General features: G+C 41.3%; 2 protein-coding genes across 2 annotated transcripts in view; both read left to right on the plus strand.

Annotated features, from left to right (window-relative positions):
• Positions 1–22,338, plus strand: part of LOC112144307 (tripartite motif-containing protein 16-like) — a gene marked incomplete in the record, with an annotated part of 1,074,856 nt that overhangs the window by 210,037 nt on the left and 842,481 nt on the right.
• Positions 1–22,338, plus strand: part of myo10 (myosin X) — a 105,555-nt gene that overhangs the window by 26,932 nt on the left and 56,285 nt on the right. Inside the window, exons 2-3 of the mRNA XM_024268646.2 lie at positions 6,927–7,025; positions 18,468–18,626. Coding sequence (XP_024124414.1) covers positions 6,927–7,025; positions 18,468–18,626 — 258 coding nt within the window. The remainder of the gene's footprint in view (positions 1–6,926; positions 7,026–18,467; positions 18,627–22,338) is intronic.

The raw sequence follows: 22,338 nt of genomic DNA on the forward strand, positions 1-22,338 counted from the left end.
CTCTCAGCCCGATGGGTTTCTTTGGATTCAACATCTACATATTAATTTTAGGGGCAGAAAAGTTTTTTTTTTTTTCTTTCCAGGAGTTTGGGGCCAGCAGGCTCTCTGCTTTTAGAGCTGAGTGCTCGGTGGCGCTGCTCACTGATCCGGGTGGTTACCGGGTTTGTAACGTCTAATTAGGTACATTAAGGTCTGGAAATTCAATAAGGAGGAGCTGAAGTGAGGGCAGCACTTATGATGACAAATGATGTGCACTCCAATGTTGAACCAAATCCTGCCGTGGACCAACGGAGCACAGAGACCAAACCAATGTTACTTTTTTGGGGGTTTATATCCAAAGCAGATGGGAGAACTTCCCAAACAGAGCTTAGTTTCTGAGCAGAAGAGACTCCAGTAGTTTGAACATTCAGTTTGGGCTGAAGTTGGAGATTTTTACAGTTAAGATGCTTTTTTATAGAAGCACAAAGGATTAAGAAGAATACACTATCCAGTGAATATATATAAAAAAAAATCCCAACATTTATACTTTTTGTCTTCATTTACCTCTCCAAAATTATTCTCAAAACTAGCTTAAATTGTGCATTTCTCATCGTTGCAGATGACTCTCAAACATTCTAACATTGCAATTAAAGTTCTGGAAATGTTTCAGTTAAAGGAGCACAGTCTGAATGTTGGACGTGAAGAAGAGAAAGTAGTGGAGTCAGGTTAGGTGGAGGATTTGCTGGAGTGTTAAACTTGTGGCGTCTGCGTGTTAATGTGTGTAATGACACGCTGGATGATGTCCAAACTCCCAGAGTTTTCAGCTAAACGTATAAAGTATAAAGTATATCACAAAATGAAAAAAATCATATAAATCAATATATTGAAAACATTTTCATTATTTCTTTTTTAATTTATATGATGCATTTTACTTTTTTTTTTAACTTCATAGATAAAGTCACAATGATGTCTTTATAAACTTGGAAAATGGTAAGGAAAGAGTGCTTTCTTGAGTTACCTCAGATCTCTGAGGTGCTTCAGAGGGAGTGTCTTCACCTCACTGCCTTAAGCCATCGGTTGACCCGTACGGTTGCTGCAGACTTTAGGGTTGTCTGGGCTCGTAGAAGGTTGTAAAGGAGTGGCTTCCTCTTAAGGTCCAACTCCAACTATGTCATTTCCATTGTAAAATTGTTCCCAATGGTCTTTTAATTATGATTATGATGTTTTTATCCAAAAACCTATGTTGCTTTTTAAGACATTTTCTCTTGTTCTCAACTGATTTCCCATCAACCCTTTGTTTACACTCTCTCCCGCTAGCTTATAGCCCCTCACAAATTGAAAATCTATATGACACATCTGCGTCTCACTTACTTCCCCTTTGCTTTACAGGTAAGTGTTCACTACAACCTGTTGCTCACAGCGTGCCCATAGAACAAATGTAGACATTTTGACTCTACAGGCACTCATGGTGCAGGTGTGCCTGTAGAAGAGAGACGTTGATATTTGGTGTGAGCCACCTGTCTGCCCCGTACAGTTCAGCCCATATCCACTTGTAAGAGCAGTTGTGACTATGACTTTAGCTGTCTGATTTCTGTGAAACGCCTCCAAACTGCTGTCGCTCAGCTGATTCTGAGATGCCATCTTGGTGCGCTGTGTTCTGTTTGAATTGTTTCATCTTTATGCTTTAATGTTTCTATCATTGTGTGAGGACAGCTCTAGAAAACATGCTGATTTGATATCACAATGTACTAACATTTATAGTTTTCCTCAATTTTTATTTGTTTTTTGGATTCTATTTGTAGTTTTTGGAGAAACAGATCTCAGATCTTCATTTTATCTCAGATTCGGTGAACATTTTCACCACTACCAAACTGAAAGTGCTGATTGCGCTCATGTTTGTTCATTCTTTCTTCTGCTGTTTTGGATCACTCGCTCACGGTTCGTTTGACATTGTCCAGGTCTCGAGACTGAGTTAACACAACAGCTAAAACATGACTCTGTACTCCTGTCCTTCAAATCAGAATCACTTCTCTGCATAACTGCAGCTGATTGCTTTCTCTGCACGCCTGTAGAAGTTCACGGTCATTCATCGATTTCCTCTGGGCCGGGTTTCCCAGACGGCGTTTTTCTACCGAACACCGGTGTCTTCATTATTCCCATTGTGTCTTCACATGGAGGGGGTCTGAAAACATTTTCCGCCTCAAACAGTCTAATGCCTTCTGTGAAACTACTGAAGGCAGGAAGAAACTTTTTAAAGTATTGTTGGAGCCTTCTTTCTAAGAAAAGTCTGGGATTCTATTTTGAAAACAGAAGTCTTAGCAGGCTCGCCCTTTTTACCCGGACCTTTGTTCACTTTATTGTCCCTACGAACTTGATAGGTTCAGGTGTAAATTTAGCCTGAGAACTCCCCTCTAATAGGTTAATCTTTAACTGGGATTTTCAGGCTTCTAGCTCTAAATTTGAAAAGATAACCTTTAAAAAATACGTTTGAAACTCTATTAAATCGGCTTTTTGGATTGCTAAAGAGTGCACATTTAAAAGAAAGCTCAACCTTTAAAAATGAATGTCTGTAGTCCAGGTTTCCATTAACTCTAAGATGTTTTCTTGTCCTATTTAGGTTCTAAGCAGTACAACCATTTACACATGTGAATATGGAATATGTGGAGGTTTTAGCATTAGTAGACGATAGTGGAGACATATCTTTGAAACATCTGCTTTGAACACATTTGTTTTAAAGGAAAACACAGAGAGCTGACCTGTAATCCATCGCCTCAAAACAAAAAAGGAGCAAAGTCTTTTTTCAGACATCAGATTAACAATGTTTGACGTTCTGCTTCTGAACCAGCGTTCACCTTTGTTCTTCCTAAAACACTTTAAATCAGCCTTTTCTCTTCTCCGCATTGAGCTTGTATAAACATGAAGGAGACGATCTGCTCTTTTTTGGTCTTCTGCAGGCGGGACTGATCATCATCTTCATCATTCAGCATCATTGTGAAAGTGCATTAACGGATCAGTAGAGATGCTCAAAGTCGTCAACACTCAATTATGACTTAGTCACAACTGACTTTATTGGTGAATATGGGGGGTCAGCAGGAGAAAAAATGTTTACTATGCTTGTTTTAAATCAAGTTCTTTTTACTTTTAATTTTATTTTAATCTTATTTTAATGATCACACCTTTAGTAGTTATTTTGATTGTTTCTTTTAATGTTTTATGTATAGCTCTTTGAATTGTCTCTGAATACATAATGTCCTCTACAAATAAACTTGCCTTGCCTAACGACTAGAGTGTGGCATAAGGGCACCGTATGACGACAAGGGTTATGTCCAAACTCCCCCCTAACCCCTAACTACTAAAAAAACTATATAGTGCAGGACTTTAAGTGTGCTGGATTTTAAAGGTAATTTGGACACGATGCTCACTACTTTTCTTTCGTTTTTCTAAAAACCGGATATGACGTCATCCATTTCACAGAGAAAATCTAATAAATACGAATATTTCACTGTTTATTTATGACTCCACTGTGTTCTGATAGTAAAATGTAAATGGTTTATTCAAATATTGCATTTAAACATCTTTTTTTGTTCAAAATTGTTCGACCGCAATGCATTGTGGTCTATATCCGCAAATCTTGTGACCATCGATGTACGCTAGTTTTTCGCAAAGACTTCTGGGAAATTTCGAGTACACTTGATTTGGAATTAGTAACTAAAAAAGGGTGAACACACTATATAGTGATTGGGGGGAATTCTGACTCAACTATAGTGTTTTCTATTCACATGCTAGGAGCGACAATTGTTGGGAACACTTAAATACCACGTAAGGGTAAGGTAGAGGAAGTAGCAGGAGTGTTTACAGATTTTTCATTTCTACAATTACCCATATCCTCCAAAAGACAAGGGGCCTGCATTGGTCCCCTTACTAATGACTAGAGCACCGTACGACAACATCACCGTACATCATAACTTACATTAGCCTTATGAATACTTCACGATACACGCACCACACGCAACAACAATTATATGTTCCATTTTCAACCACCCTCAAGAGGGACTGGATGACACCTGCATTCCCCTTGAGATGCACCTTTTACCTGCCACTCCTCACTAGGACCTTCTACTGACCTGGACAACCCAAAAACCTGCTACTCCCATTGGGGTCAGCCCCCATATTAATGCATTCTTGCTACTTGCTGATTGTTGGGTTTTGTTTGTTTTGTTGATTGCCTATGCTGTAAGCTTCAACAGATTTAGAATGATCCATTTCATTAAAGCTACAGCCTGAAAGATCTTCCAGAGTTTCAGTTTGAGGGCTGCAGCTGCTGGGGGAGCGCCAGCTTTGGCGCACAAGTGGTGCAGACGAGGTGAAAGTTCAGAACCTGCTGCTCGGATTATTGACGGAAAACAGCTGGACCTCTCCTGCTTCTTCACGCTTTCGCTGACTTTACATGCACAGGCTGCATGTTTTCCTCACAGATAGACTCTGGGGGGGGCGGTGCTTGTTGGCAGGAGTGAGAATGGGACGTCACACCCTCACAGACGGTCCCATTGAGGACTCTCATAGATGGCATGTCTATGGTGAAGAACAAGACTCAGTTTGTTGCACGAGAGGAAGTGGAATCTCTCAGTCGAGACAGCTGCTCATTCCCAACCCCGAAGGCATACGAACGCCGCCCCCACCTCTGTCTTCTGCACCCCGCAGAGAGACGCACATGTAGAGGGTATGGAGACAGGTCAGGGCTTTCAGGGCAGGAGGTCTGAGTTTGGGTTCTAGTTAGCAGGGGGTGTCAGGCTGGGGATAAAGGCCAGGAAGAAGCTCCCCTCTGGAGAATAGAAGAGCAGAACGACTGCAGAACCTGAGTGACAACAGCAGATATGAGCTGCATGAAGCTCTGGAAGACATCATTTCCTGGAACCTGAAGCTGAGCCTCAGTTGGGTTTGACATTAGTGTTGGGAAGTGAACATCTCAGCAGGTGGATTCTAGAGGATCTTAGAACCGGGTCTTCTTCTGGGAAAGGTAGCAACTGTTACAGGTCAAAGGATCAATTCATAGTTTCGTGTGACATCACATTGTTCGTGGAGCGCCCCCTGGAGTTAGATGATAATAAATACAAGACCTACAGTTGTATGACTGATGAACAACTAGCCCGAGTGTTCCCCGTTCACTTCAGCTTAGATAGACAAGCTTGGGATTCTAAGAGATAAAGACTAATTTTTCCAGTTTTCCTTCTCAAAACAAAACGTTTTTTGGCTTGTTTTTTCATAAATAGCGGTTTCAACTATAACTGAAATTCATTAAAAAAATAAGAATCTTACATGTAAAGCAGCAAAAAGCTGGTCAAAGTTCCTCTCTGATCATCTTTTCATCTATTGTAAAAGCATTCCCAGTGGTCTTTACATTAGGATTAGGTCATTTTTACCCCAAATTTGAAAAAAACAAACCCTGTTATTTTCTAGGACATAGTTTCTGCAGATCTGCAGGAGTTCATTAGAACTTCAACTCTGAGTTATGGCTGGGACTGTTGGCACAGAGCTACCCCGCCCCCCTTCCCCTCCCCATTCCAATGCCAATTTTTCATCTGCTCCTGATTCGCAAGGATTTGAATAAAGAAACACAAATGTTATTTTATTCTTAATTTTATATGCCTTCCATCAACAGAAAAATGCCACAAGAGCATGTAAAAACACAAAAATATGTTATTGAGTTATTTGTTGTGTTTTTATACTATTGTTGTGTTTTTATGTTTTTATTTATGTACTGTGAGGTGACCTTGAGTACCAAGAAAGACACCATATAAATAAAATGTGTTATTATTATTGTTAAAAACATTTTTTGCCCCTTATATGTAAGTGTTTGGTTGTGTGTCTCTACAAATGAATGACGACCTGTCCAGGGTGAACCCCACAGTAGCTAGGATAGGCCTCAGCAACCCTGTGAGGTAGAAGAGGATTAAACCAGTTTGGAGGATGGATGGATGGATGCATGAGTGAGGGTGGAGTCCATGGTGATGGATAAGAGGGGAGTGGATGGGAAGAAGAAGGGAGGGGGGGTCCGAGAAGATTAGGGGAGGAGGGCACAATGAGAACCTCCTCCTCCTCTGTCAGCACAAAGAGGCACACGCTGCCTGCAAACAACAGGAGTGTGCTCGCTTGTGCGATGGGGGTCTTGGAAAGTGTGCCGAGGGGGAAGCAGGACGGCGGCGTCGGGTTCCTGCTGGAGTTTGAGCACGTGAGGAATGTCCACAGAGCTTTGTGCTCGCCACAGTGGAACATCTCCCTTTGTTTGCTCTCTGTTTGGAGCATCAAAGAGCCGAGGTCAGCCCCTCTGATGCCTCACTCGCAGTTTTTCTCTTTGTTCCACAAAACCCACAACTTCACCTGACTGTCAGCATTAAAGGAGGGGCGGGGGGGTTTCCGTGTGTCACATTTTTATCTCCTCAGGAGATCACAGGGGCTTTTAATCAGGCAGCTGAACTCCATACATGGGGGGCAAACAGGCGCACTGATCCACTGCTGACGCTGCAGACTTCAGCTTTACTCCCACCTGTTCTCCACAATCACCCGTCCAGGAAGATTCCGTAAATGTCTGATGTACCGGTCAGTGATTGGGGGTGGGGGTCCTGACCGTTAAACCTGAAACTCCATCAGATTTCCTTAGATGAGAACTGATTCCCTGTTTTTGCTCAGAGAAAGGTCACTGCCTTGGTGTTCCCATGGCAACCTCAGATGCAGGTTAACAGAATCCTGCACCAGCTGGACGTGCGTGCGTGCCAGCTGTGTGATCAACAACTAAAACACATTTATTACTACCAAAGAGTCCACAACAGTTTTCATTGTATCTAATATTTTCTAGCAGGTTGATTTGTTGTTGATCACCATTGCTCTCTCCTCTTCACCGTGGAGGCGTGCATCGATGTGTCCTCTAACACGCTCTTCTCTCTCCTCAGGGTGACCGAGTGTGGTTACGGGAGGAGGAGCAGTACCTCCCCAGCACCGTGTCCTCCTGCTCCGGGGGGGTGGTCGTCTTTGCCACAGACTACGGCCAGGTAACCGTTGAAGATGTGGTCTCCACATCTCTGAAATCACATTTTTAAGCACAACCCTAAAGCTTTAGTCACTTGATGTTGGTTCACACCAGACTCTGTCCTCCATGTCTCTATGGATCTTGCTTAACACACTGGTGCACAGTCATGCTGGAAGAGGAAAGGGCCCGATCCAAACTGTTCCCACAAGTTTGGGAGCATGGAATTGTCCAGAATGTTTTAGAATCCTGAAGCATTCTGGAATTCCTTTCATCTCCTGAAAAACAAGCCCACACCATCATTCCTCTTCCTCCAAATGTTGCATACTCAGCACAATGCAGTCTGAAATGTAAAGACGGGAGGGTCCGTCACTTATTTCTGCTCCTCCAAAGAGGAGTCCAGTCCTCCGCTCCTCGTCTCATGGTGCACAGAAAGCAAAGGCTTAAAGAGATCTTCCCATAATTTGGGATCAGTTCAAGATGCTGCAAATCCCCTAAACCCCATCTGGTTCTGCATGACGTCTTTGATCCACTTGTTGACACAACAGAGAAACTAGAGGAGTTTGGAGGGGGGGTCAGCTGGTCCACGGGTCGCTGTGGGTGTCATGTATGGTTAGGGTCGAGTCTCTCAAATGAATCTACTCATGCAGGATTCTCTGAGATCAGACGTGACATTTTTCCCACCGTGGAACCCTCCAGAAACTGATGCTTACTTTAGTTCGTTGGTTGGTTAGTTGTTTGGTTGGTTGATCGAGTGGTTGGTTTTTTAATTGGCTGTCTGTTGTTTTTTTAATTGATTGATTGGCTGAATGACTGGTAGGTTGATTGATTTAAAAGTTGTAAAAGCAGATCATAAAAAACCTTTATTAAAAAAAACGATCAGATTTTTATAGATATGTATATCTATGTATATATATATATATATCTTTTAGTCGAAGCATTCACTTTTCCAAATCAATTTGTACATCTAACTGAAAAAAAACATCTCTCAATGACGAAGACATGAAACCATCAACATAATCAAAGTAGTTCTCCTACTTTATATTTTTTGTACATTTGCAGCTTCTAAGCCCCCCTCCCCTCTCATATCTGTTATCTGGCTCATTGTGGTTTCAGCTCCTGCATGAACCAAAGCAGAAACGTGATCAAGCACTAGGGAAGCAGAAAGGCGTCCTATCACGTCCACATCATGTGTATCTTCAGAAAAAAAACAAAAACAAGCTCTTCTCACACTTGTGGTGAGATCCAACGACCCCTGAGGAACCCCTGAAAGTTCCCTCTAAAGTTCAGCCTTTCAGTCACACCATGGCCTTCCTGTGCTGACAGCTCCAACAAAGACTTCCTGTGAGGAAGCAGAAGGTTAGAGCCTGTGAATGTGGTCGCTGAAGGATTTAGAGTCGCGTTGAGCTGGAATATTGTCCCCAAGATTTACCGATTACAGATTAAGTCATTCTTATCTTCTGGGTGGAGTGAACCCATTGGGTTTTTATCACTTCACTGGAATGTTTTCATTAGACTTTTGTTTGATTAAAATGAGCAAAAAGTTTACTTTTCTGTTGTCACACCCCAACTAACTAGGGATTATAATCCTGTACAGCAACAGGGATTAGTTTGCTCAAATTAACATACTAATCTGGTTCTGATGTATCGGTCTGAGCAAACGCTTCTGTTCATCCATTAGAGGACATTTTCTCTCACACATCTCTATTCAACAGAAAACTCCTTGTAATCTTCTAATCACTTATTTTCCCGTTTAAAAAACAGTATGATAATCTGGACTGTATTGGATCAAAATTTTAATTAATTTGAATTACCAGCTGTTGAAGACTTCAGTTAAAACTTTGAAACAACAATCTGAGCTGAAATAGTATGAAAAGTGTTCTGTTTGTGGTCAAAAGTCTCTACATGTCCTCATTCAGACAGACTTCATGTAATGAAAGGATTTATTCATTTCTCTGACTTCCTTCCTGTTGTCCTGAAAGCTTTGGTTCCTCAAACCGTAGAGGCTGGACCATTGACTGTATCTGAGAATTGAACTGAGCCAGTGTGATATCACCCACAGAAAATGTCTTACTTCTGGATCCAACCAAAAAAGGCAATTCAGTCGCCATTTTTTTTTTGCAATGCACCCATTACCATGTTGGTGCCAGACAGCAACAGAAAGAAGTAGTTGGTCCGAGTTGGTCCGAGTCATCATTTCTACTGAAACCACTCTCACCAATCAGGAGGGAGGTTGTTGGAAGGCCACACCCCTACCACTTGAAATCAGGCTCTGGAGAATCTGTCAAACATTTTAAACGTTCAACCTCATACTTTTATTGTAGTATCTGATTGGTCAGTTTATAACTTGAATAACTTGCAATAAAGAAAAAAATATTAAAAAAAAAATACAAATAGCAAGATATGTTAAAGAAATATGTTATCAGAGCAAGAATGGTTAGTCTGACTAATAGAATGACTGAGTAATAGCTGTTTATTTTTCAATAAAAGTTCATGGATTTTCACTTCTTCTTTCTATTTGGAACAGTTCTCTTATACAGTTCTCAGTCCAGTTCTCTTATACAGTCAATGGGGTTGGACTTGATCCATGATCGCCGTTTCACAACAGCAGGGTGCTGGCGGTGCTTTCGTCTACTGTTTCTATGGAAACAGTAACTCTATGACCCTCTTGTGGTGTCGGAGACCACTGGTTCTGGTTTCAAGGGTGGGGTGAGGGTGGGGGGTGCAGGTTCCTCTGGTCTTGTGCTGCTTTCATTGTTTTTGACAGTGAAAGCAGACCCCTGCCTCCACCGTGACTTAAGGGACAAAGCAGCCAGAGATGAAGGGTAATTCAAAGAGCATCTGTTGCGTTTGGTAATGATGGAGGGGGTGGGGTGGGGGTGATACCTGTCCCTGTATGTGAAGGAGAATGAGGGGTATTGGGGGGTGGCTCAGTTGTCAATTCATAATAGTGGGCTTGGCTCCTCGTTCATGACACTGATTGTAGACACACGAGAGGTGAAGATGTCTGAATCCAGCTGAAGCCAGCTCAGTGGCTCTGTGGTAGAGTGTCCACCCTGAGACTGCAAGGTTGTGAGTTCAAATCCAGGCAAAGACTAAGTGGGACCCAATGCCTCCTTGCTTGACACTCCGAATGAAGGGGTTGGATTGGGGGGTTAGACCACCAAACAGTTCAGCAGCTCACCACCCCACATGGGTCATATGTAGAGAACAAATTTCACAAACCTCTGTGTGCGACAACTAACTTTAACTTAAACTGTGAGCTTCATTAGCTCCCATGATGCTAACATGACCAACACATTCTCACTCCCATCTCATCACTGCATTAAACCACGGGTCCACAACCTCCGGGCTGCGAACCAAAACTGGTCCAGTATCGGGACGTGGATTGTATTGGTACCCGAACCCAGTACCGGTACCCTTACCTGGTTCACGTCCAGTTCTGCGTCTGGTTTGTACCAGTAATGGGGACCAGTCCGTGTCTTGTTCTGAGATCTGAGGGTTGCGGAACAGCCAGTCTAAAAAGATGAGTTGGGGACTCCCAAAACGTCAGTTTATGACACGGGGGGGGGAGGATCCTTAACCAAACATCAATATGTGGCGACTCAGGGGTGATAATGTGTTGACATGACCAGCAAATGTAGACTAAAGATTCACTTTGACCCTGACCTGTATCTTACATTTACATTAGGGATGTAACGATTCAGTAAGCCACGATTCAATTCGATTTACAGTTTTAAAGTTACGATTTCGATTTTTTCAGATTTTTCTTTTTCTCAACACAACAAATAAAGTTATTTTAAGGCCAGTTATATTTTCATTTTGCCCCTTACATCAAACTGTCTGTTTTCCTACAAACAGAAAGGATTCAATACAAATAATAAACAATTATACATAATATTGAAACAATCACAAATCCTTTCATACTCGGTTCATGTTGTGCTCCACGTGAGATGGACCCCTCCGCACTTGCTCCCGCTCAGCGCAACCCTCCCCAAGCCACTATGCGTGTTAGCACTCACCTGCCTTTGCACTCAGCGCTAATGATCGTTCACGCGCAGCTTGCAGAGAAAAGAAGACAGAGGGCTAAAGAGAGTTGACAAAAAGAGCACGGTTCCCGGGAAAGAGTGAGCAGGGAAACAGTCGTGGAGCTGTGTCATCATCCGTGACTGTTGTCACAGTAGATCGGTCAAAGTTGCAGTTAAGTTGCATTGAAATGTAAAGCTGTAAGTTGAGCATCAAATCTCGAGTTTGCTTGAATTTGCTCTGATAGTTGCAATCGCAACATCGCAAAATCCTGGAGTAACTGACTTATGTGAAACTTAAGGAGTTGCGAGAATTTCGCAGGTGGGGGCACAGATGAAGAGCACACAGCCAGTCCGCTGCGCCCACACACAGACACACATTAGCGCGCCCACACAGTTACAGCGAGGTTGCATGGAGAAATGTCATCATCTCTGCATTTCCAAATGTAGGGACAGGCCGTGACACACCATTTTTTAATTTTCTGTTACGGTGAATATGTTGACGAGTTTTGTTTTTTTTAACCAGGTCATGAAGAATCGTTATATCCATAGTTTACATGATATAGACAAATCTAATGGACTCAGTATTTTGGCTGTAATATATCCCACAGTGCTTTGAGTCCACAACTTAAAATAAAAAATTCAAAAGTACTGTGTTTATCAATTATTTTACTACTTGACTACTGATCGCTTAGCCACTACTACAGGTGAATGCAGGGTGTCTGCGAGTTAAAAATGGGCAAATCCGTACAGAACATACAGGTAGCCCACACAAAAAATTAAGGTTGTAGAATGCTCATTGAGCCGGTGGAGCAAACATATTCAAGCCCATTTTTTGTACAAGCAGGCTGTGGGAGAACACTTACACAACATGCAAGGGTGAGCAGTGGGTGAGATGCAGGCGAGTCGTACAGATTTTTTATTTTTCTACCTCTCGGTCCTGCAATTTCTACAAGTATACTGTTATTCCTATCCACGAAATAGGCACTCCTATTTGAACAGTTTTGCCCATTTTTGTTTCCACAGACAGCTTGTATCTAGCTGTAAAGGCAGCAAAAAGACATCGTTTCTCTCTGAATATGACGCATGTGCCACATATCTCAACAAATGATTGGATTATTTCTTCAATTCACATATTGGACACGTTGAAGCCTCCAGCTAACCTTCAAAATTGTCAGTCAGCCAAACAACATAATTGTCTTTGTAACCTATAACTTCACTGCCTTCCTCCTTTAAGGTTTGACCTATCACTCTATGATACTGACAGGAACGCTATTTATCTCCACATTTCATGCTTTGTTTGAAATCAAAAAAGGCCAGAACACTGACAGTAAACTTCTCAAGATCTTCAGTTTGAAACACAAACAAACTTCAGAGGAGCAAACAGAGGTTGTTAGTCTCTCAGCACTAACATTTATCTGGAGTGGGACACGACTGAAGGTCATCGCATCAACAAGAACTTCCGTCCTGATCACCAAATTCCACCCAGTGAAGACCCACTGATGGACAGTCGAGGAGAAAATCCTCTGTTGAGGATTCCGATTTTCAGTCCGGTTTGAATTCACTTTCCTGGTGTGTGTGAGTGAGAACAACAGGCTTTATCCTGACTAATCCAGGAACAGATCCTGTTGATCCAGAAGCCCCCGACCCCCCATCTTCAGAGATTTACTCCTGCAGCATCTGTCGCTCTGCTTATCAGCTGACCCCTGTGGTTTGGGGATGTGGAAACCCCTTTCGTGTCTCCAAAGACACACTAATTAATTAAACTTTTGCTCCACCTGTTTGGATGGAGCTAAAAACGGAAAGAGGGGGTGTTCATGTTTGAACCTCTTAGACTGAAGAGAGTGAAGAACTCCACAAACAACCACTCCGATCATCTATTGATCTCTTGTAAAAGCGTTCCCAGTGGTCTTTAACTATGATGATGCTGTTTTTGACCAAAGTAGAGAAACTTATGTCGTTTTCTATGACTTAGTTCTTGCTGGGCACCAGGAGTTAATTCAATTTTCGACTCTGAGTTGTGGAGGGGACAGATGGGGTGAAACAACCCCGGCGCCCCTTACCCTCCCCTTCAATAATTTGAATTTTAGCTTAATTTTCTTATATATGTCCTCCATCATCAGAAAAATGCCACAAGAACACTTTGAATACACCAAAAACACAGTTTTCATTGGATTGGGTCTTTGAATCATCTGGCATGAAGGCAGTAGCAGACAGGAGCAGACTTTTGGTTAGGTGGATATGACTTTATGATGGAGGACAAACTATGGAAGTGTTAAGTTTAGTTTAGACATTTCGTAATAGATTTTTTTTAAGTTGAAGCCTGTGCTCAATTTACATTTTTTTTCTTCTTTTCATTATAAATAAGAAAAAGCTATAACATTTTGCATTTTTAAGTCAATATCTAATGTCTGTTTGTAAAGAATGGTAATTTTGTAATCTTTTGGAAAAAAAATCATAAAAAAAATCTGTAGAGATTTACAGCTTTTGACTGTAATAATCTCTATAAAAATGACATCACCAGGACTGTTTTAGTTAAGGTTAACCCTTTAACACCTGAGGCGTTGCCAGTGATGCTTAAGCACAACACTTTTTACATACCTTAACTTTTCAACTATTAATACAATCAATGTAATTCCCGCAGATTCTGAAGGAGAAAAGCAGCACGTTTTTACAGTAAATCAAAGAACATAAACACTGGAGCTCCAGTGTTAAAGGGTTAAAGACCCATTCTTATAACAATGATGTTTTTGGTGTTTGTGCCATTTGTCTCATGATGGAGGGCATATATAGAGAAAATTAAGCTTAAAATTGCATTTCTTTGTATGTTTGTGTTTAAACAGTTGTGAATCAGAAACAGACAAAAAATGCCACTGATTAAAAGTTTGTAGATGTGACGTAGAACCTACAGTTGGCAGGCCAAAAGCTCCCTGCTCCGCTCCATTCTGATGTGTCCACTATAGACGTATGGGTCCATTAATGTCTTTGTTTTCCTCGTCTGAGCTGGTAACTGGATCAAAACTGTACAACTAGATAGCTCTGATATTGCTCTCCATTTATGGTAATAGGAAGTTGGAGAATTGAGGAGAAGTCAGCTAGCAGGAGAGAGTGTAAACAGAAGGATCATGGGAAGTAGGGCGGTGCTTACTCCATCCAATCGGTCCCATCCACAACTCATGGGCAAATTTCCAATGAGCTACCACTGCTCTTTACAAAAAATGTCCTACAAAACGACACAAGTTTTTTTTTTTCTTTTTTTTTTCTAAAGCAGTGGTTGAACTTTGATTGAAATACATAAAAAAAGCTGGAGAGTTCCTCTGATGTTCCTCCTGCAGCTCCAGTTGGAGGTGTTTTACCATTGGCCTTAAATAAAGTCTACATCGTGGCTCGTCTAACAGGTCTGATCTGTGGTTTATGGTTCACCTCTGAGTCAAAGAAAAGCAGACTGAAGTGGATCAGCTGAGTTTTGTATTTTTAGTCATACTTTGATCTGAGGAGACAATAAATGTCTGTCTGACTCGGGTTTTATTTGCAGACATCAGTGTGTCTTTGTTACATTTTCACCTAGACGGGACAATAAATCCGTCAGGTCTGGCGGGTCATTCTACAATCAGAGAAGCGTTGCTTCCTCCTGTAGTGTCACTGCGGGAGGAATGTGGGAAATGATGTCTGGCAGGATGCTGGGGGGCGTTCTGGGTGTTAATGTGTGAGGTCACATGTGAGCAGCTCCTCGCACAGAGGCCGCCTTTCTTTGGCGCTTTAGCTACAGCTGCTCTCTGAGCCGCTCCAGAAACCTACAAGGTCATCCACCACCACCCGATGGGGAAAAGCTCAATTTCTCTTGTTCAACTGATCCAAAAACAAACAAAAAAAAGAAATACCGAAAACACAGAGACACTGTTAAGTTCCAACAAAAACCAGAAATTGTAGAATTCTTTGTAAAATGAGTGAGACTTCTGTATGGTCTTGTGAAAAATGATTTTGTCTGGTGGGCATGTTTACTGTCTTTTACATAATCGGTATCAGATAAAGTTGCAGAGATACTTCAGGGTTTCTTTGTGGTTCTGCAGACCTCCTTTAAGCCTCCTGCAACCCCTCTGGAAACCTGCAGACCTACTAAAGATCCTTTGCAGACCCCCTATGCTTCATACACACCGGGCATGTGATGCGTGTTCAAGAAAGCACTAAATATGGCTTCTTGAACGTTCTTTTAGCATTCGGTGGTCACACTTGACTATCCGATACTAGATGTACTCACAGTTGGAAGAGGTTTGTTGAGAAATTTCGAATTGGTTCAAATCTGTGAATCTAGCTTCAGACTTTTTCTTTCACATATCTATTCCAATATATGAAAGACTTAAGCTCATATAGTTCCAGCCGGACACAAACTGGATTTATCCATTTCTTCCTTATGATCAATTTTCAAACGGTTGACACTTGGTTGAATTAAAGGGACACTTCCAATCATCACCGATTGGTCAAAGTTGATCTTATTTACCCTTCAACACGCATTAAATGGGCATGCATTTTGTACATAAAGTCCAAAAACAGTCCTAAAAATGTGCGTTTGCATAGAATTCTCATTGGAAGTGAGCGCTTGAACACGTGTTGCTGAGGCCGATGTGAACGTAGCTTCCTCCCAACACCTCAACAGACCTCCTGCAGACCTACTCCATGCTTTCTTTCTGCAGAACTGAATGAACCTTCCTGACTTTTCTTCATGAGCAGTGAAGTGTTGGTCAGTAACGTGCAGACGAATGTTTGCAGGACAAACACGCCTCTTTGTGTGAACACAACACAATCTGTCGTTACGTTTGCATACTAGCTCTCCGTTAGAGACGCAGCCTCAGATCTGTTTGTATATGTCTAGCTTTGCTGGTAGCGTTTCCTGCTGTTTACTCTGGGCGGTCTAATGTTGACATCACCTCACAATAGATCAATAACTTCAAACGGCTAAACTCCAGCTTAAAGAAAACCGTAGTTTTCATCCAAATCAGCCCAGAAGTTAAATCTTTTTGAGGAAAGTGACTCATATTTTTTAGTTTAAGAGCAGCACTTTAGTTGGTTAATTTTTGGCTTTATCTATGATAATTCACCTTAAATCAAAAAGTTAATTTTGTTTTTTTGGCAGTTAGTTCATCAATGACTGTTTACAATCCGACTGTCTTTTTTTGCTTTAATTTGTAGCTTTTCAATCAAATTTATGAAACCATTCATGACATTTATATGTTAGTACTTCTTATTTTGTTAGTTGTTTGTGTTTCTGTACATTTTTTTTCTCAAAGCATAAAGACTGTAAAATGAATCACTATGGAGCTGATATTTGTTGACTAAGATGGATGATAATTATTACTATTTCATATCTCTGACTATAACTGCATTCTTATAAAGTAAAAAGCGACACTGATAAAAATCTGTCCATGTCTCCTTTCTGAGCTTTGACGTGTCCTGTCATCAGAACCAGAACCTTTTTGTTTCAGTTAACTGATATATTTCTTCTGCGTTTCTAATCTTTAAATCTTAAAAAAACAGATTTTGTGTTGTGACCCTTTGACCTCTAACACGGAACTGCATTCCTGCGTGAAAGAGTCTCAGCCTTCACGCCTCCCTGCCTGCGTGGGGTCTGTCAGCCAGACAAAGTCTCCAGATAACTTCTCGGTCAGCTGTCTTCTTGAGTCCTGGTAAATGAAGTCTGCGTGTTCCTGGTAATGAGAACTCGCAGAAAATCTGACAGTTTGGAGCGTAAAGAAAGAATCTCACATGGCCATTTCCAGTTCCAATCTCTTTCTCCTGCCATTTATCATTATGATTGTGACACTAGAACATGTGCGTTTAAGACTGTTTTTATGCTTGGCTAGTTTTGGTGAAAGTGTGACCCTGATAAAAGGGAAGTGAACTCTTCAATAAGATTCCAGCTTCCTCCATATCTGGGATTTCTATTACTGTGGTCTCGTTTTTATCAGGAGCTGAGAGAAAGCACGATAAAGAGTTTAGGCTCGATGTTCTCCACAGCCTTATTCACAACTGCCCTTACAGGTGGATTCAGGCTGTTGGAGGCAAAAAGTGGGCAAACCTGTACAGGGCAAAGTATCAGTCGTAGACCACTTGGTGAGCCTGCATGTTTGTGAGATGCAGGTGTATTCTACAAATTTCCAAACTCCTGAAATCCTGTAGACTGTGTCTTTTTTGCACACAGCACGACTGTTTTACTTCAAACACACCGAATATGTGATGCGTATTCAAGAACGCGCTAAGCAGGCCTTGTTTTAATGTGCTTTTAGCATTTGGTGTTGACACTGGACTGTTGTTACTAGTTGCTCACATTTGGAGGAGGCTTGGTGCAAAATGTTAAAGCATTGCAAATGTTACCAATTTTCTATCAAATCTGAGTTCCTGACTGGTCAAAGTTCTACTGGTTAAACTTTTGACACATTTTCAGACGTGGTTGTTTTGTATGCAGAGCCTGAAAACGAACTTAAGCACATTTACTGTATGTTGACTTTTTCTTGAAAGTGGTCGCTTGACTGACATTTCCGAGGCTGGTGAGAATGTAGCACTAGAATTTAGGAAATTATACAGGAGTGTTGGTTGTGTGGATATCTTATGGGCATTTACAGCACACCCCTTGGGTGCAGCATTCACGCAGAGTCAGTAAGGGGCCAGTGCTCATTCCGAGCCTCAAGGGAACTTTGAGACATAACTGTGCTTACCTAAAGCTGCAACTACTCTTCTCTATGACCCTCCATGGTTTAGATAAACTACAAACTCACATCACCTGCCAAAGTAACTTCTGCAAAAACATATACTTTAGAGTAAAAGAAGTAGACATCAAGCCAGAGTAAGACTTCTCACGAGGAGACCAGTGTCGGTTTGTCACCGCTACCAAATTGGACCGTTAGTTAGTAGAAACCCTTCATTTATTCGAATTTCGTATGCATAGGTTACAAGAAAAGACTCAACCTAGAGATTAGTTTCAACAGTCAACCATAACATCTTTTTCCAGACGCGAGAACCGTCAGCGTGAGAAGGTCTTATCCAGTTTTCACGTCGTCTCCAGGTGGCATTTTAAGAAAAATAAAATAATTCCTTCCAACAGCAGCCTTCAAATGCAGGTTAACAAGATGAAAAATAAAAAGCCACAAAGGCTGTTAGGTTTATAAAGTATATGCATTCAACAGGGTCAACCCTTGTAAGGGTGTGTGTGACTAAGGCTCTAGGTCTGTGCCTGTACCAAATTGACCCATGGACCCATTCTGTGGCCCATGGTTAAAGAACCACTACTCTAATGGATTTATTCTAAACAGGAAGTGGATATGCTCCAACTCACAGTAAATGTTTCCTGAACTTTGACAGCAGAAAGCTCAAAATGAGTAGAAACAGTCTTGAGAAGCTCCTAAATGCCAGAGTTGACGTTTCTCTTCTTTCTCTATGCTTTCCTTTAGGTGTACACCTACAAGCAGAATGCGCTGAGCTGGCAGAAGGTGCAACCCATGCACCACAGCAGCATCCGAGGCGTGGAGGACATGGCGACTCTCGAGGACCTGCACGATGGCGCCATCATGCACAACCTCTTCCTGCGCTACCAGCAGAGACACATCTATGTAAGTGGCCTCCGATCCCGACTCTGGTTCAGGCTTGATTGGTCTTCCAGGAAATGGACCTGAAGTGTGACGAAGTGTTACCACAATCCTGATCCGATCTGCCTCTTGGAGTGCGTTATCGCTGTCTGTTTGTCAGTCGTGCCGCAGTCTCCCATGAACACAACCGTTGTGTAACCACAGTAAATCTGCTGTAAAACCGTTGAAGCTTTTAGTCTCAACTATATACTTTAGAAACTTTTAAAAGAATGAAAAAAAGGAGGAAAAGCTCATTTCTGTCATCCGTTTAACAAACTTCTGGCTTATGTTGTCAGGTTAATTAACAAACAAAGCGGCCCTGCTGACCTCAGTTTGAGTGAAACCCTGGAAGCAATGCCCCGGCGCCAAACAAAGGAATATGTGGGGCAAACATCCCTGTCCCGTTTCAAACTCATGGATTAATGGACAAACCTGACCCGCCGCATTCCTCTGCAGAAGCAGCCGGCGACAAAGGCAGCTTTGTGCTCTCTGCGCGCATCAGCCGCGCTAACCTTTGACAGATGCCATCTCGTTACTTTAATGACATCTGAATGCTCCCGTATGGTTGAAATTATCCAATCAGTTCATCACAAATGTCCATCTGCAGCCTGACTGCTCTCTTTACCAATGAAAAAACACAATACAAGAACTGCAATTGGGGGACAGTTTGAATGCAGAGATTTGGGGCTAAAATATTCACATTCCAGGATTTTTGTATCTTTGTTCCAAAAGGCCACGTTTAGCATACGTGTTCACAAGCATGAATGGAGAGGAGTGCTAGATCCACTTTTGGCGTGGAGTTCACAGCTGTCAGTAGAAACCATGAACTGGTCTGTCAATGGTTCCAGAACAACTTCAAGACTTTGCAAAGAGTCTGGCTTTCCAGGATAAAATATGACAAAGCTATTCTCTGAGCCCATGTGTGAACTCCATCACTACAGCCCAACTATGAAAAAATTATATAGACCAGTTCTAGATTTTAACGCATGCTCACTACTTTTTTTTTAAATGGCAAATATGATGTCATCATTTTCCTGAGCCAAAAACCAAACATGAACATTTTCTGAAGGCTATTTATGAATCTGTTGTGTTCTGATGATGAAAACTTGGTTGATTTATAAAAAATAAACTAATATACTTTTTCTCCACATGAAATGCTATGAATTGTGGTCTATATTTACCAATCTAGTTAGCATTGATGCATACTAGCTTTTTTCTGGGACTTTTGGGATATTTCTAGAGTACTGGATCTTAGAATTGTAGATTGGGACAGCTCTACAAAAAGGCAAACGGCAAATATAGTGCACTGGAACGACTAACAGATGAGTCTATTTCTATTCATACGATCCAACCAGATCGAGTTGACTGAGGCAGAACTGAATCAAATCACCTGATACCATTAAAAAAAAATCTTAAAATTAGATTAATTTGATAATCAAATTGATAGTGGAAAGTTCCATTCACCTTGAAAGGTTTATTTCTTCTGCTCTTTGGCAATAACATTCTAAGGGATTAAACTACACACTCATGCCAAAACCATCATCTCCAAGTCTAGTTAACTAGTTCATTGTTCATTCAGTTAAACTTTTAGTGTGTTGGGCCAAGGCCCCACCTTCCGTTCTTTAATTTGACACAGACCAGGAAGTACCAAAGACTGCAGTTTCTCAAAAAATTACTAGAAGGTGGTTGAAACATCGGCTCCCATCTGCTCCATGTTAAAAAATGGATTTTATACCAAGAATAAACCTATGAAACAGGTTCACACACTTAGGGACTTGTTTTTAATCTTCAGGTGGTTGGAGAAAACTAAGCTCTGTCTTTATTTTGTCTCACCCGATTACTTTTTTTGGAACGCTGTTGAGGTGGGCAGAGTAAACACCTGTTCATGTGTCCATTCAAACTTCAGAGTTTGTTTGTTCCATTCAGGTGGCGTCAAATTGTTCGTCCACTGTTTAAAATGACTACTTCAAAGGGACAGTTTCAAGTTGTTTCCAAGTTTTAAAGTAGTTTCACCCAGAGTTGTTCAAAGTTTGGCGTCAAATGTTTGGCGCTGTAAACCACAATAAAATGGAAATGATGACAACAACAGACAAAGTGAAACATTTCAAAATTTGTTCAGTGTGCAGATAAAACCATCATTGTGGACAAATTCCCTCACTACTCACTACTTAGTAGATTATTTAGATCGTTCACTATTACTTTGGGTTGTCAGAATCAACTATTCCAAAATCCAATTCCCAGGAAATCTCCCAGAAGTCTCTGCAAAAAATCAGTGTGCATCAATAGTCACCTGAATTGCAAATATAAACCACATTGATTTGTAATTTGAACAACTGTAAGTAAATATATATTTTTATAAATCATCCAAGTTCAATAGTTAAATAAGTTTAGTAAAATGTTCATATTTATTACGTTTTTGCAAATTGATGCCATCAAATTTGGCATTAAAAAAACAAATGTATGTGTCTGATTTGCATTAAAATCCGAGGCACTAGATCACTAGGTTGTCCCGCGCTACATAGTCTTTTAAGGGTTAGGGAGTAAATTCAGACAAAGCCAATATGCAATGTTTTTTTACAGTCTAGTTCATACAGACTCCAAACAGTGTTGAATAAACCGTCGGATTTGCAGAACATCTTTAATTTTCCTTTTTTTCCAGTGAAAATATTGTGCTTGTCTAAAGTGCATTACAGCCACTTCACTCCGGCGCAGCTGAAATTGACCCCCGAGGCCGTGCTCAGCCTTCAGTTGCTGTGATTGTAACCAGCTGTGCCGTGGACTGGTGCACTCATTCGTCAGATTCCAACGGACAACTTACCGCCCCTCTCCCCCCCCAGCTCCAACACCCCCTCGCTTCCAGCGGGGGGTCAGTCAGATCAAGAACTCCAAAAATTCCCACCACAGGAATTTTCCTCCTGTGTTTGAGCCACCTTTAGTTATGTCTCACGTTTAAAAATAACAGAATATTTTAAAGTGAGTTTAATTAGGAAGAAAGTAATCTGTAAACACAGTTACAACTGACCAGTGAAATGATTAAAACTTAAGATAATAGAACATTTAAACATGTTTTATTACTTAAACCCACTCAACTGTACTGTAGTTAAAAATATAGATACAAGTTAAGTAAAATCTCTCTTAGTTTTGTTGAACACTGGGCCTCCACTTGCTTCTAGATTTGCAGAGAAAATGACAAAACTCATGTTTTGTTTTGTTGCAATACTGATTCAGTGCACGTGTTTTTACAGCACAACGATTTCCTTTGGTTTCTGTGAAAGTGGCCATTTCAAAACAGAATAACCCAACATTTTCCATGGTTGCTTCATGGGTCCTGGTGTCATCCCAGGCTGGGTTTTTGACCTTGTTGGTCTGTGAGCTGCTGCTGCTGCTTTCAGACGATGTTATGTGGAAGTACCTTTACAGGCTGGAAGGATAAAGCAGGTCAGACGGTCGTTTTAGCGTTGAGAACAGCATTTAGCTACGCTCCCACAGATGCAGAGAATCCATCAGAGAAATCTGAGAAATCTCAGCTATGCTTATTGTGCTTGATCCCTTTCAGTGCAACACGACACGCGGCAGACATTTATGGGCTTGTTGGGGTTTCAGCTTGAGGTATTCATCAAAACATTCCTTTAGTTTCCAAAAAACTGTCTTAGCTTAGAGAGAAATGACCAGAAATGCACGAACATGCACATCATGA

Source organism: Oryzias melastigma, linkage group LG17 (assembly GCF_002922805.2).
Source record: "Oryzias melastigma strain HK-1 linkage group LG17, ASM292280v2, whole genome shotgun sequence".
Classification (NCBI taxonomy): domain Eukaryota; kingdom Metazoa; phylum Chordata; class Actinopteri; order Beloniformes; family Adrianichthyidae; genus Oryzias; species Oryzias melastigma.